Consider the following 18,722-nt stretch of genomic DNA (forward strand, 5'->3'; position numbering starts at 1 on the left):
CTCGACGCCATACATATTATATTCCATAAATCACCAAAAATACTGTTATGTTTATTTCCTTAATAAAAATAATCTCTTACAATTACAAGGTCCTTGGTATTTTAATTTGTCATTGTGAAACACCAGTCTCTTGATTAAAAAAATATTGATAACGAAACGGTGAAAATGGAAAAAGGTTTAAAATTTTAACGATACAAACAGTGGACGTGGACGTTTTCATGTTCCAAATCAAGCAGTCAACAAATTTTTCAGGGACATGGCCTAGCTATCACCTTTCTCAATTTCGATATATGGCACCACTTTAATCCGGATGTACAACACTCAATCGACTGAACAGCGTTTGTCTCCTGATTTTTGCGGAAAGCGAAAGTAGAGATTGTTACTTCAAATAACATTAATTTTATGGATTAACGTTGCTTCGAGTTTTCAAAAATGACTACAGAGGTATCAATTGAGTTAAACTCCAATAACTGTCCATGTTGTTTTCGTCTCCATCCTTCTACCGAATGTTATTAATGTTAACTTATCTGGCTCTGCTCCTGGGCCTGGGCCCTGCTCAGACTCAGTCTATTGTCTATTGTGAGCCTCATCAACCGCAGTCGTCATCTTATTCCTAGCTAGATAGTATTCCTAGTTCCTCACCCCAAGTTAGTGTAGATCTAGTCTAGCATTTTAAAACTCTAGGAAAAAACCTTGATTCTAGTATTTTATTTCTATCTAATACGACCATTGCCATTGTTTTTGTTTTCCGCTGCCATTTTGTTTTGTGAAGTATTGCAAGTGAAAGCAATTAATCTTAGGTTTTTTTCTTTCTATTACTATTAGGCTAATTGGTTTGCTCTAGGTCCGGGGAATTATTTTCTATTAGGGTTAGTCATGTCTTAGTAAAAGTGCTAGATAGTAATAGTAATAGTAGTGCTAGAGTGCTTGTTTTTCCTATTATTATTATAATCAGGGTTAGTCTAGTTAAAGTAAGGGAAAGGTACACGGTAACCAGGCACCTAGCCTCAGGATCTTCATACACGGTAACATACATATACGGTAACCTTGTTCTGCGTTTTGGGAGGGAGGGGTGAGGGGCCATTGTCTTTCTTCTCCCCCCCCCCCCCCTCCCCCCTTTGTGTGTGTGTGTGTGTGTATGTGGCAGAATGTAAACAGATGGCCAAATGCCTGATTAAATTGGCCAAACAGAGAATCTATAATTTGGTATTAGACACCCACTACCCGGTCTTGTCATTAGCCTAGGCCTAGTGAGAGACAAATCCTATATGTATTTGCAAACCGAGTAGAAAGTTTTCGTTTTACCATGAGATGCAAAGGGGAGGGGATGACACTTCTATGACAAGAGAGAGAGAGAGAGAAAAAGGGGGGGGGGGCATGGGGGCAAAATGAAAGAAACAATAGGTCGCCTGATGACGTAGATCAAATGGGTGATACGGAGGTGCTTTACGATACGTGGTGTGTGCAATTTTAACCTCTTAACAGGAACACTGATTTTTTTTTTCATCCAGATAATAGTTTCCGTATTGTTAATGCGGAATAAATCGTTTCCACCAATTAAGCTATAATCGCACAGCATGTCTTTTAATGAGAACATTAAGACTAAGATCTGGTATTAGGTTAAACTAAGATTGAAGCTCACCTTTAATGGGTTAAATCGTATTGTTTGATTAAAATAAAATAACACAGAGAGAGAGAGAGAGAGAGAGAGAGAGAGAGAGAGAGACCATCCTTTGCTTGTATTGCAGTGGCAAACCAGTTACCATTTCCCGTGTACGTAGATCCTGCGGCTAGTTGCCCGATTACCGTGTACGTAGACACTCCCTTTTTCTTAGGGTTAGTTGAGGGAATATTTGGGTTGTTTCCCTGAGCATGAGGAGCTTTTGGAAAGCCTCTCAAGTTCAGCCTCAGCAGTCCAAATAGGCACTTTATTGATTTCGATGAAAACTTTCAGTTGTTAGATTTATTTTTATGTTTCTTTTTCTTTTTTTTTCAGGAGGTACAGAAGCACTCTGTCCACACACTGGTTTTCAGATCCCTAAAAAGGACTCATGACATGTTTTTGTCTGATCAAGGAAATCCTCCGATGAAAGATGACAAAAGGTTTAAACAAAAGATTTTCGCATTCTTCAAAGCATACACCCCCTGATATAACAAAATACATATCTGTTAGGTCAATTTTTTCAAATCCATTACTTTTTTTTATTTTTATAGAAGCATTTTTAACAATGCCTTTCTTATTTCGTTTTTTAGGTTTTTTTCGTTTTTTTTTTTCGTAATGAACCAGTTTTCCTGCTATATAAAATGTCTTTCCTAGGGATTTGGAGAAGAGCAATTATAAAATGTGAAATGAATGTGGGAATGGTTCATTCTCTTTAATCATCTAAATAGTCATACTCAAAATAAATCACCACAAAATTTTAAACATGGTAAACACTCTATTATCAAAGTCATATTCAATCACATAAATAAAGTAAAATAAAAAAAATTATGAAATTCCCTATATGAATCCCCTAGGGGAAAATTTTCTCTAAGGTCTATTCCAAGAGAAGACTGGAATATCCCAGGCATCAGCCGCAGTGCAGCACCGCAAATTGAACTAGAGCAAGGTGACTTGCTCAAGGCCACACAGTGCAGTGGCGGATGATCGAACTCTGCCCCCCCCCCCCCCCCCTCCCCCCCCCCGTATGTATCTGTATAATTGTGAAGCGCACTGAGCATGTTAAATCTCTGAATATGCGCCATATAAAAATCCTTGTTTATTTATTTCTTACTTATTCCATTTAATATTTTTTATTTAGTTTCCATGGGCAGTATTGCTTGTTAAATTTGTATATAAAATGTCATATTCTGTTATATGATCATTTTTCTTTCTTAAAAGCGAAAAGGTTAAGCGCCTCATCAAACTGCAAGATGAATATGGACTCGTAAAACAATCAGCTAAAAAAGAGACTGGCCCCAAGGCTATTACAAATGCTGGTAATGTATCACTATTATATATATATATATTTTTTTTTTTAAATAGGGGATTGGACAGATTTACTTTTCATCTTAAGGCTTTCAATGCAGAAATTTTATGCTGATATTTTGTGATCCAACAGTGGTTTCATAATGGTATTGCGTATATGTATGCAAAAATTCAAATCCACGCATTGAAAAATGTGGAAACCTATGACTTTTGAAAATTTGGAGTCAAAATCTACAATGGCTTGTTTTCATGGTAACGGAAATAAACCCTCACCCCCCACTCTCCCCCTAAAAGATTAGATGAGTTAACCTGACTGACAAATTCTTAGGAAAAGAGAAAGAGCTGATGGTTTGGAATGGTTTCAAAGGATTGTTGATACAAGGTCGATGTTATGTTTATATATGGCCTAGTTGAATGCAAGATGCTCCTCTTAAAATTAATCATTGAAAAGCATAACAAGGAATTTTCACTTAATTGTTAAGTGAAAGGTCTCATTGAATATAAGGTTCTCCGTCACAGACCTTTTGCTGAATACCATGGCCTTTACATCTGTGATAATGTCAATTGTGTATGTATACTTTAAGAGATTGCAATATAAATTTTGGATTGTTTTAGCACATATTATATTTTGATTTATAAAGTTATAGTCATTTTCTGTGTTCCTAATTGCCAATAAATTGTTTTTGATATCGTTATTTTATTTGTTCTTTACAATAGGTGATGCAAGCCATGTTGGATCTACAAATGGTAATTTTAATATGTATTACAAAGAGAAAAAAAAGTGGATAGAAGGCAGTAGTAACCTTTAGTTATTAATTTATTATTTGTTGTTTTTGTTTTTGTTGTTATAGATATTATTATTATTATTATTATTATTATTATTATTATTATTATTATTATTATTATTATTATTATTATTATCATTATCATTCTTCTTCTTCTTTTTCTTCTTCTTCTTCTTCTTCTTCTTCTTCTTCTTCTTCTTCTTCTTCTTCTTCTTCTTCTTCTTCTTCTTCTTCTTCTTCTTCTATTTATTATTGTTAATATTTTATTTTATTAGAACCTGTATTAAAATGTAAGGAAAGCATTTTTTGTGACACTGTTTGAAAATTATGTCATGTATTATAGTTAATACCTTGGCTTTGTGGTTTAGTTGTAGGATGCTTGGCTTGCAACCTACATGTCAGAGGTTCAGATCCTTCCTTTGAACTTTACAACATTGAATCTTGAAAAAGCTCTTGTTCTTCCTTTTTTTTCTTCTTACTACTCTCGGAAGTAACAGAGTACCTGTTTGTTAACAGTGATTTCTCTTTCTAAAAGAATTATTATAGTGTCATACAGACTGCATGTCCTGTCGTACATATTCACTGTTGATGTTGGCTTCAGACCTCTTGTAAATCGCTTTGAGCACATGAGTGGGTGTTTTTTATTTTCAATATCTCCCCTTTTCTCTATTATTAATTTTATGGAAATATATAACATTGGAATAAAGATCAAAGAAGTTTAACACATTTATTGTTGTCAGATTGGTAATGAAGATTTTCATTTCATAGTAACATTTTATTTATCTGAGCAGGTGAAGAAGCAATGAAAGGCCAAGGTGATCGCATGAATCAATCAAGGTACAGTTTGAGCCATTCAGAATGGTTTACATAATATAAATCCTTACCTAAACGAGAACATTAAACAAATTATATTATCCAGTACAAGAAGTATTATCAAACTCATTGATACAAATATTCAAGACATTGTTCCCTGGTTTAAAGTGACACTGCCACTATCATTTGAATTGCTTTTCAGGCCAGACATATTAAGACTTTGCTGCCATATCTCTTTTATTCAAATTTAAATGAGATATAATTATAGTGCTAGTGCTGTACTAGAATTTTCTAATATATTTTACCAAAAGGTTTAAGCAGTGATGCCAAAACTCCGGTTTCACCGGAAAAAACTCCGGTCTGGAGCAAAAAATTCCGGGCTCCGGGCAACTTCTGTCAAATTCCGGTGAGGTCAATTTGTTACAAGGATACCTTCCCCCCCCCACCCCCAACCACCAAATCTTCATCACTGCCTCTAGTATTACAACCATCATCACTACCACTACTACTGCAACCACCACCACCACCACATCACCATCAGTACTACAACCATGACCACCTCTACATCATCATCACTACCACTACCACAACTACTATCACTATTACAACCATCACCACATCATCATCACTACCAGTACCACTACAACCACCGCCACCACATCATCATCACTACAACTACTACAACCAAATCGTCATCACTACCACTACTACTGCAACCACCACTACCACATCGTCATCAATACCACTACTACTACAACCACCAGCATCACATCATCACCACCACTAATACTACAATCACCACTACCACATCATCACGACCTCTACTACTACAACCACCACCGCCACATCATCATCACTACCACTACTACTACAACCACCACCAACACCATTACATCGTCATTACCACTACTACTACAACCACCAACACCACATCATCATTACCACTACTACAACCACCACCACCACTACCACTACTACTACAACCACCACCACCACTTCATTACCGCTACTACTACAACCACCACATCATCATCAGTACCACAACTACTACTACAACCACCACCACCACCACATCATCATCACTACCACTACCACAACTACCATCACTATTACAACCACCACCATATCATCATCACTACCACTACTACTACAACCACCACAACGTCATCATCACTACTACTACTACAACCACCACAACCAAATCGTCATCACTACCACTACTACTGCAACCACCACAACCACATCATCATCAATACTACTACTACTACAACCACCAGCATCACATCATCACTACCACTACTACTACAATCACCACTACCACATCATCATCACGACCTCTACTACTACAACCACCACCACCACCACATCATCATCACTAACACTACTACTACAACACCACACAACACCATTACATCGTCATTACCACTACTACTACAACCACCACCATCACATCATCATTACCACTACTACTACAACCACCACCACATCATCATCCACTACTACTACAACCACCACCACCACATCATCATTACCGCTACTACTACAGCCACAACCACCACCACATCATCACTACCACTACTACTGCAACCACCACCACCATATCATCATCACTGCAACTACCACTACTACTACAACCACCACTACAATATCACTACCACTACTACTACAACCACCACCACCACATCATCACTAGCACTACTACTACAACCACCACCGCCACATCATCATTACCACTACTACTACTACTACAACCACCACCACCGCATCATCACTAGCACTACTACTACAACCACCACCACCATTACATCATCACTACCACTACTACTGCAACCACCATCACCACATCATCATCACTGCAACTACCACTACTACTACAACCACCACCACCACATCATCACTACCACTACTACTACAAGTACCACCACCACTTCATCTTCATCACTACCACCACCACTGTTACTACAACCACCACCACTACATCATCATCACTACCACTACTACTACAACCACCATCACCACCGCATCATCATCACTACAACTACTACTACGACTACAACAACCACCACTTCATCATCATCATCACTACCACTACTACTACAACCATCAGCACCACTTCATTATCATGAGCACTACTACTACAACCACCACCACCACCACATCATCACTACCACTACAACCACCACATCATCATTACCACTACTACTACTACTACAACCACCACCACCACCACATTATCATCACTACCATTTGTACTACAACCACCACCACATCACAACTACTACTTCAACCACCACCACCACCATATCATCATCACTACCACTACAACTACAACCACTATCAGATCTTCATCATCACTACTACTATTACTACAACCACCAACACCACATTACCACCAGTAGTACAATCTCTACCATTAGGTTTTGGTCCTTTACTTCATTTGAAATAAGGAAACTTTGGGATTGTATTTGGCATTGTGTTTATGTATCATTATGTAATTCTAATGTTATCTATTTAGAACTATACATTATGTAAACACAATATCAAATACCATTCAAATTCCTTTTTCTTGTGTGCGGAAATTCCTCTTTCGGCATTGAAATTCCTACGAGTGGTGTCTGAAACTCCTGTGAGCCAAATTTAAAGTTGGCGTCTCTGGTTTAAGGATGGAAATTATGATTATGATAATTTTATAAAGAATAAGTATTATTATATACATTACGTTGAAATTGAAATTGACTATGAATTCCTAGTCTCTTAACATCAGACTGTTTTTGGTCAGTCAGTTTTTGTTTTGCTAATTTTACTTATCAAGGTATGTACCTTCCTTGTTGCATATTCTTTTTAATCAGTTAAGAAGGTTTTGGATTTGATATACTTCTGTTTTAAGTAGGATCTATTGTGTGGAAGAGTGGTTTCTAATGGGGCATGGAAATGCTATATGAATATTGCTGTTTTGACTTACTCCTCGACTTAGCATCTTTGCCTCCTGGTCAGATTGGGACCCCCCCCTCCTCCCCCCCCCCCCTAGGCCACCTTTCTATCTGTGTGAGATCCTTCCACCTTTCACAGTCTTCTGTTGTAGATCTTGGAGATGGAAGATCTTGTATTCTCTGTTTGTAATTTATTGCTGTTTTATAAAAAATGTATAACGAGATTCTTCTTCATTTTTTTTGTTTTTGTTTTTGGCTCTTTATAAAACAGTGAATCAGAGAGGAGTAGTTCCAACAACAAGGCTTTGGTATCAGTTCAAATCGGCCAACAACAGATGCTCGTACCAAAGAAAGCCCCAACCATGCCAAAACCAAATTGGCATCCACCATGGAAGCTTGCGAGGGTCTGTAGAACTTATTTTGATATTTTCATGTTAGGTATCTTTTGTATTGAATAGGAGCCTTTGTCACGTAATATTTACATAGTGGTCAACTGCACAATAAAATCGTAACTGTAACGATTTGACCTGCTAATTAAATTTTTAATGCTGTTTTATAAGTATAAGTGTTTTATAAGTGTCTGGGACTATTATGTGAGCTATATAATTGCCAACTTCCCTCTAGAAAATGAGATCTTGAAACATGCTGTCAAAATATTCATCAAGATTATTGTTTGACAAATAAAAACATACAAAAAGATGATCATGATTCAAAACTTTATGAAACTCTGAAGCTTTTTTTATTGATTCAGTTAGATTGTTTTGGTAAAAATGCGTAAAGGAAACTTGTGTTCTGATGTCAACTGAACAACAAAGATAAAAAGGAGAGGCTTTTTTTTAATTTTTTGACGAATGTCATTTGTTTTGTTTCTATTAATATGAACCTTTTACCCATCTTATTCTTTCTATCATTCATTTATCCTTGATGTACTCTGTTCTGATTCATTAAGGAATTGACCAAAGGTTATGTTGAAATTTAGAAAGACGTTGATCTAAAGTATTGCAGGGATCTGTTTGGATTGAATGTTTATATTTTCTGACTTTCCAGGTAATCAGTGGCCACATAGGTTGGGTGAGGTGTCTGGCTGTGGAGCCTGGTAATGAATGGTTTGCATCAGGAGCTGGTGACAGAGTCATTAAGGTGATAATTGAATTTTAGGTTAAGGTTTTCATTTAAAACATTTTTTGTTTGTTTATTTTTGTTTTGATTGATTAAAAAAAGAAATTGTTTCTGATGTTTTCCTTTTCGTTGTTGTGGTTGTGAAGTGATGCATCCAAACCTTTCTATTCTCGTACAAGCTGTTCAATGTATTTCCCCACAGATTTGGGATTTGGCATCTGGAACACTAAAACTGACCCTGACAGGTCATGTGAGTACTGTGAGAGGTTTAGCTGTTAGTGGCAGACATCCATACCTCTTTTCTTGCGGAGAGGACAAGATGGTCAAGTGCTGGGATCTAGAACAGAACAAGGTATGAAATTACTCAACTCAATCTTGTTTATCAATGAAATGAGAGATTACAGAGATGAATTATTTAATTGATATTAACATAGTTTTTTTCTGGTTAGGATTTGATTAAGGGATATTAATTGGAGAGGAGCAGAAATAGAATCTAAGGTGAATCATGTCCTCACAAATTAACAAAGTAAAAGAAGTGTTTTGTTTGGTTTGTAACGTTAATCTTTAAATTTGTTTTAAAAATATTTTGTATCATAATGTTTCTATCTCTTGACAGACTGTACGGCACTACCACGGCCATCTCAGTGCCTGCTATGCTCTTGATCTACACCCCACTATTGATGTGTTGAGTACTTGTGGGAGGGATGGCACAGTTAGAGTATGTTTGTCTCTATGATTTCTATAATGTCTAACTTAATGGGTTTTAAAAATAAAATAGTTTTAAAAAAGCAAGGTTTTAAAAAATCGTAACGTATTACAATGATTTTAAGGCTTTTAAAAAGATAATTATCAGGTTGTATTTCTAATTAAATTAAATACCACTACCATTAGCCTTAGTGGAAATGTGATTAACTGAATTATCTTGTCATTTTGTAGAATTTTTATTTAAGATTCTTGCTTCTTATTGTCCTAGTCTTAGTATGATTTTGCTAATACACTCAAGCACTGTTTCCTCGAACTCCTTCTTGGGACATGCAAAAACGTTCAAGGAAACCTGTACAGTGCCATGACATTTGATGGGGAGGGGGGGGGGGGGGGCAGTGTGGCTCAGCAGTATGGTCTTGGTTTGTACCTGAAAGACTCGTAGTTCGAATGTCCACCGTGTTATGTGGCCATCAGTAAGCCACCTCTTCCTAGCTCAATTGTGTCACTGTGCTTCGGCTGACACCTGTGTATTTCAGTCTTCACTTTGAATAAACCCAAAGACAAATTTCCGCATGAAGATGAATCAAGGGAACTTTATTATTATTTACTTTATTGGTATGTTACAAGGGTTTGTGTGTGTGTGTGTATGTGTGTTGTGCAGGTGTGTCGGAGTGTATCACAACATTCATTTTCTGCCAAAGCCAACTATGAGCACTAATGGCAAAGTGATAGAATAATCAGAGAGGTGTCTTATATGCGAAACAGCTGTGGAGTGTGTGAGTGGCTGTGGGTATTTGCGTGTGTATTATACTGCATACACACATGCATGTAGATAGATACACACATAAGTATTTGTCAATGTCATCAGGGTGGAATTTTTAACAAACCCCTTAATTTAAAAAAAAAGTTGGCTGGATGAAATTAGTTTGAGGAAACCGTATTCGAGGTAAAAAATTGTCCGAGGAATGAATGGAATGATAACAAAGAATTATAAGGAAAAAATTCAGGACATTCAAATTAGTTTTAGGAAACCGTGCTGGAGTGTATAATAGATTGTTCAGTCTTAGCTGGAATTCAGGTACTAATGTTTCTGAAAGGAAAGATCCCCAACAATACAAGCTACGTATATCTTTTATTCCCATCTAGCTATTTTCTTATCTTGTCCCAGAATGATTTTACCCCTGGCCTATGTTAGGTTCTTGCAAGGGTTCTAAATTATGAATTATCAGAAAAAGTAAATACTTTTTTTTATTAAAAACATTTTTTTTTACTGATTATTTTTAATGAAATATTTTTCTCCACTTATTATTGTGGTCAAATAAAGGTATGGGATATCCGAACAAAAGCCTGCATTCACACCTTGACAGGTCACCAGAATACTGTTGCTGTTGTCAAGTGCCAATCTCCAGAACCACAGGTGAGTCAAAGAATTAGTAGTCCTTTAGAGCCAAAGGCCCATGGAGCTGGAGACTATTCCATTTTCTATAGCGTTAAATGGGCAACAGCAATTGCCTGCTTGCTATTATTTTGTTGGACATTAGTCTATTGCAAAGTACTTTTAACCAGATCTAAAAGATCCAGCGACCCAATCATTGATGTGTGAACAGTGGTGTGGGGTCAGAAAAAAAACTTCACCTTGAGTCGATCCCAGTTCCGAGTGCTCTACTAACTGAGCTATCAGGACCCCCACAGCATTGTATATAATATGTTTTTAAAATATCAAAATAGATAGGTATATACAGAAACATTTGAACGAATTCAGATATTTTTTTCACCAGATTTTGATTTTTTAATTTAAAAAATTAGATGAAGTTGATAAAGAACTTATTTTATTCAGAAATAGATGTTTGTTAAAATTTAATTTCATGTCTTTCTTTGATTCCAAAACACTTTAGAGAGATAATTTATATAAATAAGAGTGAAAATAAGGAATTTTGGGACGATACAGTTACAGTAATGAATTTTGGGATGATACAGATTTTATTTTTCATATTGAGATTTTTTATTTAAAATAATAGAGGTGAATAGAGCTCAAAACCATTCTGCAACCATAAACGAAAACATTTAAGGTTAATGTGAAAAGAGTTACTCAAGTAGCCTGGTATTTGTTACAATGAAATCATTCTGATTTGATTTTTTTCTGTCCTTTGTTTGTTCAGATAATATCTGGTAGTCACGATTGTACTGTGAGACTATGGGATTTGGCAATGGGTCGGACACGGGTGACATTGACTAACCATAAAAAGAGTGTGAGAGCCTTGGCACTTCATCCTCTCCAGTAAGTTGTTACTTATTTTGATGTTAATGATGTCATGTACTGTTTCATCAATTCTCCTTCTGGTAACTAAAGGCCCATTTAGACGGCAGTTAATTCATACACGGCCTGGTGGATTGATACACGGTGGATGTGGGTCATCATTGAATTGACAGTTTGTTGATGAGAGAAGTTCTGTTTAGACATACAGTTAATTTGATCCGCGGCTTTGGATCTATGTCATTGTATTGTCCGTTGTCAGTTTGGGAATGGTGTGTATGTGTATGCACATAAGTTTCATTGATGCTATTGGTATAGGTAACACACTCACAACATCAACCAGCCAATTCAACATACCAACACACAAAACTGTGTGTAACCTTTAACGTTTATACAGGCCTTTAAATCTTCAGACAATTGTTGGATTTCCGACATTATAACTTTGCTTGATAAATTCTGTCAACTCTTGACAAGAAAGAAAAAAACCCCGCCTCGTCAAAAGACTAATCAAACATAAAAGACAGACAAAGGAGTTTTTATTTTTTTTGCCTTGAAAAATGGAGTCAAAAACAAAACAAACCAGTTAATTATTAATGCTACGCATAACATCTGCCAGTTGGATATAACGTATCAGCGCACAAAACTATGTGTACCCTTTAAGTTAGTAGTCTGACTGATAGAATTTGTTGAGAACTTATAAAAATGGCTGGCTATAAACAATAACAAGGTGCTGAGTGACATCAATTTCGTTCCTTCCATAATTTCATCTTTTCAATTATTGCCACTCGCACACTCTGAAGGACGTGGTCCCTCCCCCACGTATATGCTTCCTGCGCGTACCAGCTAGTGTCAATTGGCGATTCCTCGCTGACAATGTATGTCTCGCCATAAGTCTTTTCGAGTCACAAGCCATAGAACACGCGTCCTCTGTAATCAACAAACACACACAGCTTGTCGGACGGGGCCATTTCTCTCTGTTTTGCTTCTGACACACACAAATTTTCCCGTTGACAATCTCCGTTCCAACACTTTCATTGTATCCAGTCGAAAGTGAACTGGAATAATGAATGCGAAATATATATTTTTCTTTGAATGAAAATGTGATTGGCTTCTCTCAACGGACGTTTTCTTTTTTTACGACCATAATTGCTTAAATTTTTCTCTTTTTCTTTCTTCACACACGACCGCACCTCTTCTTCTTCTTGATTAATTTAACACAAGCAGTAGCAAAGATAAAGCAGTTTCTCGTGTTAAGCGCTACGCATCCTTTTCACGTGGTCAAAAGTTCCGACAATTTTTTCACCAGCCTGTTTATAGACTGATTGATATAATTTCTTATAAACTAATCACTAACAGGCTGTCTAAAAATAATAACAAAGAGCTGAGTGATGTCAACTTCATTCTTTATTTAACAAATAACTACATCACTAGGTCTCAGTGATCCGTCAGCTCGCAGATGGGGAAAAATATCAAGTGTCACTGGAGATAAACGGGAGCGTGGGCTGAAATTTCTCAGACATCAGTTAAATACTTCATTTACACTTTCAGTTTTCATGAGTTTTAGTCGGTTATTCCATAATTTGTGAATATTTGTTTGGCTGTTGATCAATTAACTGTACATCTAAATGGGCCATGAGATTAAAATGCACATGTCGACAAAATGGTATTATTTCAGAGTGGACCTGATGTTTAAAATTTAATGTTATACTTAAAGAATTAAATTTAGATTAAGATAGATGCTTTTATTTAGGGGAGTAGTTTTATTTCTTCAACATCCAGAACCTTAATTTTATCTAATTTTGATTTAAAACACAATTTTGGTCATCTGGTTAGTTCAAGTCTGAGATAAATTCAATGGGTCACATGTATGACATTACAGATGTTGTGTCAATGAAATGAATGGTAATTGTCAGATATTTACAGGTTCATGACTGAACTGGAATCAGAAATATGAATATTTTGAATTATCATGTTCATTAGATGGGGTGCGCGTGTGATGTTTAATAATTGTAGGCAGTTTATTATTGATATGATGACTCCTTATCGCTTTCTTCCTCTAGGTATGCCTTTGCATCTGGTTCACCTGACAACATTAAACAATGGAAATTTCCTGATGGCAACTTCTTACAAAATTTATCTGGTCACAATGCCATCATTAACAGTTTGGCTTGTAACTCTGATGGAGTCCTTGTCTCTGCTGGTATGACTCAGTTACCTTGCTAAGTTGGATTTAAGTTCAATTTAAGGGGCGGTTTGGGTCTTTAAAAAAAATTAATAATCTATGTTGGGCAGTTTTATTCTTTCTGTATCGCCATTGAAGGATAAAAAAACATTTTTGGTTAAAAAAATACATTATCTGTGTTGATAAGCGTTTTGTGTCATGATTTTAGGTCTGGCATTAAAAAGTTAACAATTTTGTCACAAATTTTCCTCAAAAACCAATGAAGGAATAACCTCCATATTCTTCCCCTTTATCAACATTCTAGCATTTTTTGTCACCATAGAGAGATTTTAGAAATTTAGCTTATGGAATTTGTATAAGAACATTACAAAGCTGTGAATCAAAATTTTATGACAAAATTGATGTTAAAAATTTATAATTTGGATTATAAGTAAGAATACACATACTCATTCAAAAAAATATCTCTATGGTGACATAATACATTATCTCTGTGATAAGTATGGAAATTTTCAGACAATTTCATAGAATAGTGAATAGATTCTGAGAAATATTTGACACGGTATCCCATACCCCTAGAACAATGACATATTGAGAAAAAAGCAAAATAGCTTTCCGTTTTCATATACCTATGATGTTCGCATGGGTGTACGATCCCATAGTGATGTCGTTTCTTCTCTTTACTAGCCTATCCTGATTCTTTGGTTTGTGATTGTATTTTTGACAGGGGATATTTTTTTTCTGTAAATCTTCTGCCTGTTTGTTCTTGCTTATTTATAATTTAGCTTATGATATCTTTATGTTATGATTTTGATTTACATTTGTACTATTTTTGTTAGATTGCTTGTTTTTTTTTGTTTCAGCGGTCTCTCATATAACCTCAATTGTGTTGGAAGAGACCTAAAGCAACAAACAAAAAAAAAAAAAAAAAAAAAGCTTTCCGTTTTTCACACTTTTCTTACTATCTATACCCTTTTTACCATGCTTTTCATGCCTTTATAATATATTTTGAGAAATTGCACTTCAATAATTTTATTTCTAAGATGATAAAATATCTTTTTCCACCAAAATCTCAAAATCAATTTTTTGAAGAATTTTCCTAATAAATAAACCCAAACCGCTCCTTAAGTTGAAGTTGAACTTAAATCCAACCAATCTATTCGTTACTAATTAAATGGGTCATTAGATAAGTTGGCCTGGGATTTTAAAAAACCCCCAAACAAACAAGAAAACCCAGATACCTTGCTAACTTAAGCCCATAGTTGCATTCGGTTATCAGACCTACAAATATGTGAACGTAGGATTGACACCTTTTGGTTTTATTGATAATTAAATAAAAAGCAGCAAAATTTTAAAATTGATATAAGAATGTAGTGTTTTTCTGAATAACATTTTGGGGTCCTTGAATTAATTTGTAGAATATTAGTCAGGATTGGGTCCTAGTATAAGTCAGGATAAATCAAGGTTAACAAAGAATAAGAAGTATTAAATTGACTGTTGCATAGAACAAGTACAAATCTACAGTAATAATGAAAAAAAAAGATTTTATAAATAACTTGACAGCATTGATTAATGCTACTCATTATATTCATCTATAAAAAATTTCCAAATTTGTACAAATAACAGTGATGCTGCAGCTGTTAGTGGATGCATTTACTGGTCAATTGCAACCCAACATGATTATAATTACATCACTTAAAGCGTAATGCTCTCCTTGTCAATATATTATTATCCATAATTTTTGCCATTTCCACAGCTGACAATGGCAGTCTCCATTTTTGGGACTGGAGGACAGGCTATAACTTCCAACGTGTCCAGTCCTTGACCCAGTCTGGATCCATCCATTCCGAAGCTGGTGTGTTTGCATTAGCCTTTGACCAGAGTGGAAGTCGACTCATCACTGGAGAGACGGACAAAACCATCAAAATATACAAGGAGGATGAGACAGCAGTATGTTTTATTTGTTTTCTTCTTTTCTCTTACCTAAAAAATAATTTTTGATTTGATTATTTATCAATAAGAATGAAAAGAAATCATTTTAAAAGAAAATTGGTAAGACAGTGTCTCCTTTGACTTTTAAAGCTTGTTGAAAACCAATTATTTTAGTGCACTGTGAAGAGAAGTAGAAATACAATTCAGATTGCTTTTAATTCTATTAAGACTCACAAGGGTAGTCTCAATATTTGGAGTTGAAGATTTTACTATTTTAAGGCCTTTTTAAAACCAATGAGTAAGTAATTATAAAAAAAAAATTCCTGTGTATATTGCTATTCTTCAAAAGTTATTCTATTTTTATGAAAAATTGCCATTAGCTGATATATCTATAGATAGAATGCGCTTGGCCAAGGAGTTCACAACATTGCCATCCGGAAGTATAACGGACCAACACACAAACTCTGTGTAACCATGAAATTTTATAGTCAGGTTAATACAGTTTAGTGAGAACAACTCACAAACGCGGATGGCAAAAACAATAACAAAGGCCTGAGTGACGTCATCTGCATACTATCTATAGGTAACAGTTTGAATCAGAAAATTGCTCATCTCTAACATATTTTAAATTATTAGATACAGTCGACTGCTTTAATCGCACACCCTCAGGAGTTCAGGTTAGTGTGACGATTAAGCAGAGAAGCTAAAATAGCATCTAAGCACCAGATTTCATGTGCCATTCATGAAGGATCTTCCTCTTTGAGTTTCTATGGGCTTGTACCGTCATGTTCAATATACATTTATATTAGGTGTTGGCTTTTTTGTTTGTTGTTTTTTTTTCTTTTTGGTTGTTTTTTTGTTTTGTTTTGTGCTTTTTAATTTTCTTTTTCATGGTTTATCGACAACAGAATGTGACATTATTGTTTGTAAGAATAGTAATCGTGAGGCATTGATTGCTTTCTATTCTGTGCAAGCTGTTTATAAACCCCTGTCTCCAATCTCGCCAATGTTGGTAGATCATCTGCCAAGCGTTCTTCTTGGATAAAACGGTGTAGTTTGTCCACCATGTCAAGTTTTTCAGTGTTGTGTCAGTGTCACATTCCGATGACTCATCCTCATCTTCATTATCAAGGCTTTGTCTTTTGAGTAGCTGAACGGATGTCAGTTCAATGCTGATGGGTATATTGTTGTCCATGGTAATGAATCGATTGAATAATATATTTTTTTTGCGTGTATTTTTATCCAATTAAGATGTAGCGATTAAGCAGGGGTGTCCGATTATATATTTAAAAAATTCTGTTTTTTGGGAATGTGTAGCTATAAGCAGAGTGTGCGATTAAGCAGAGTGAACTGTACTATAAATTTTCACTTCTTTGGACTTGTTTAGATTTATAAATAAAATTATTGTTCATTTTATTTCAATATTCTCATTTTTTTTCCTCTCCAGACTGAAGACAGCCATCCCATTAACTGGAGGCCTGACATTTATAAGAAGAAGAGATATTAGAATTCATACCATTGTGTAATTTTCATGCCATTCGTGTTAAAAATAAAATGCTGCAAGCTTTCATCAATACATCCTGCAGATTTTGGGCAATTGTTTTTTTTTCTTGCTGCCATTCAGTTTGTTTTTTTAATATCAGTCGTAAGCAAAGAAGAACAAATGTAGGTCTCCATATTAATAAAAAAATTTAAAATCAATTGCACACTTTTTATGAATACTTATTGTTCTACTTTAATTCGTGCTTCCTTACAAAGAACACTTTATTTCCTGTCCCATCATTGTTTTGTTTAGCCACCTTAACTAAGCACGCCATTCTCACATCTCTCATTCATCCTTAGTCCTTAGAAAATTCATAAAGAAGACAATGGAAGAAAGTTACAATTACAATTACAGAGCAACACACGTGTTCAACAAATTCACAGGTTCAACGAACAAACTATGTCCTTCTTTGTCTTCATAAATTGTCATGGCATCCACAAACAGGTTCGCAGTTTCGGCGAAATGAACTTACTTGGATAAAAATAAGAGAGAGAAGAAAGCAGACCAAGTTGCCTTCCTGAAATAATGGCCTGATACTGATAAAAAAATTATGTCATAAAACAAGACGGCAACCATGAAAAGAAATTTATTTTTGAGAATTATATTCAATATCTCACCAATGGATTCATTTATTTCCTTGAACACTACTAAAAACAATTCATTCATATTCATTTTGTGACCGCTGTCTTGAATTGTGACAAATTTTTTGTCAGTGTCAGTCTCCGGCAAAGCCATCATAAGTACTGCCTGTCATCCTAAGCAATCATCCCCTCAGAAGGGATGATAATGGCAATTTGTCAGAGGAGGAAAATGTATCAAACAAAATCATAACATAAAATATCAGTTTCGTATTTTATATTATTACTTCTAGTGTACATCTATTCTTAATAGTCGAGATATAACTTACTTTATGTAAATTTTTAATGAATTGTCCTTTCCTTAAAACAATATGTTAAAAATACTTTCTATTCAAGAGATTTAAAATTTAACTTTTGGTCAAAAGGCCTGAAAGTATTTGTTTTTTCTTGTTTTATCTTTGTTACTGTAGCCCAGAGGTTATGAATCTTACAAATAAGACTCGAGTATCTTTAATAAATTAAAATTGTTAAAACAAAGGTAAAAAGAGTAAACTATGTTGAGCACCCTTTATAATTGTAACAGATTAATATAATCTCTCTATAAACAGATGACGTATATAAAAGTTAACATGAACATTGATAGAAGAATGGATGAGAAAGATATATGGATAGGGGAACTATAGAAAGAGAGAGAGGGACAAAGAAAGTGTGAAAGAGAGGGAGAGTGAAAAAGAAAGAGGGGTAAAAAAAATGAGAGAGAGAAGATTAATTGATGGGGCTTTTTTTTTCTAATTAGTTAATTTAGGGGGATGTTACGATAATTATCTTTTAAAAGGGAAGTCTAAGTGTACTTCCACTTCTTGACTTACAAATAAAATCTAGACTCATTTACCCCATCCCCTACCCCCATCCTTTA

At 35.2% G+C, this 18,722-nt stretch overlaps 1 protein-coding gene across 1 annotated transcript; it reads left to right on the plus strand.

Annotated features, from left to right (window-relative positions):
* Positions 1-283: 283 nt before the first annotated feature.
* LOC144970150 (pleiotropic regulator 1-like) lies at positions 284-17,263 on the plus strand. The gene is made up of 14 exons (XM_078909435.1): positions 284-444; positions 1,997-2,103; positions 2,882-2,979; positions 3,686-3,715; positions 4,545-4,590; positions 7,768-7,900; positions 8,544-8,636; positions 8,818-8,967; positions 9,232-9,333; positions 10,645-10,737; positions 11,480-11,598; positions 13,635-13,774; positions 15,510-15,703; positions 17,133-17,263. The coding sequence occupies exons 1-14, from the start codon at positions 433-435 to the stop codon at positions 17,190-17,192; spliced, it is 1,377 nt and encodes a 458-aa protein (XP_078765561.1). The 5' UTR covers positions 284-432; the 3' UTR covers positions 17,193-17,263.
* The last annotated feature ends 1,459 nt before the right edge of the window (positions 17,264-18,722 follow it).

Source organism: Berghia stephanieae, chromosome 4 (assembly GCF_034508935.2).
Source record: "Berghia stephanieae isolate SIO BIC M18660-M18661 chromosome 4, UCSD_Bste_1.3, whole genome shotgun sequence".
Taxonomy (NCBI): Eukaryota; Metazoa; Mollusca; class Gastropoda; order Nudibranchia; family Aeolidiidae; genus Berghia; species Berghia stephanieae.

Coding starts and splice junctions, on each gene's coding strand:
- LOC144970150 (XM_078909435.1), top strand. Junction 8,637..8,817: donor CTGGTGACAGAGTCATTAAG/GTGATAATTGAA, acceptor ATTTCCCCACAG/ATTTGGGATTTGGCATCTGG. Junction 9,334..10,644: donor GGAGGGATGGCACAGTTAGA/GTATGTTTGTCT, acceptor GGTCAAATAAAG/GTATGGGATATCCGAACAAA.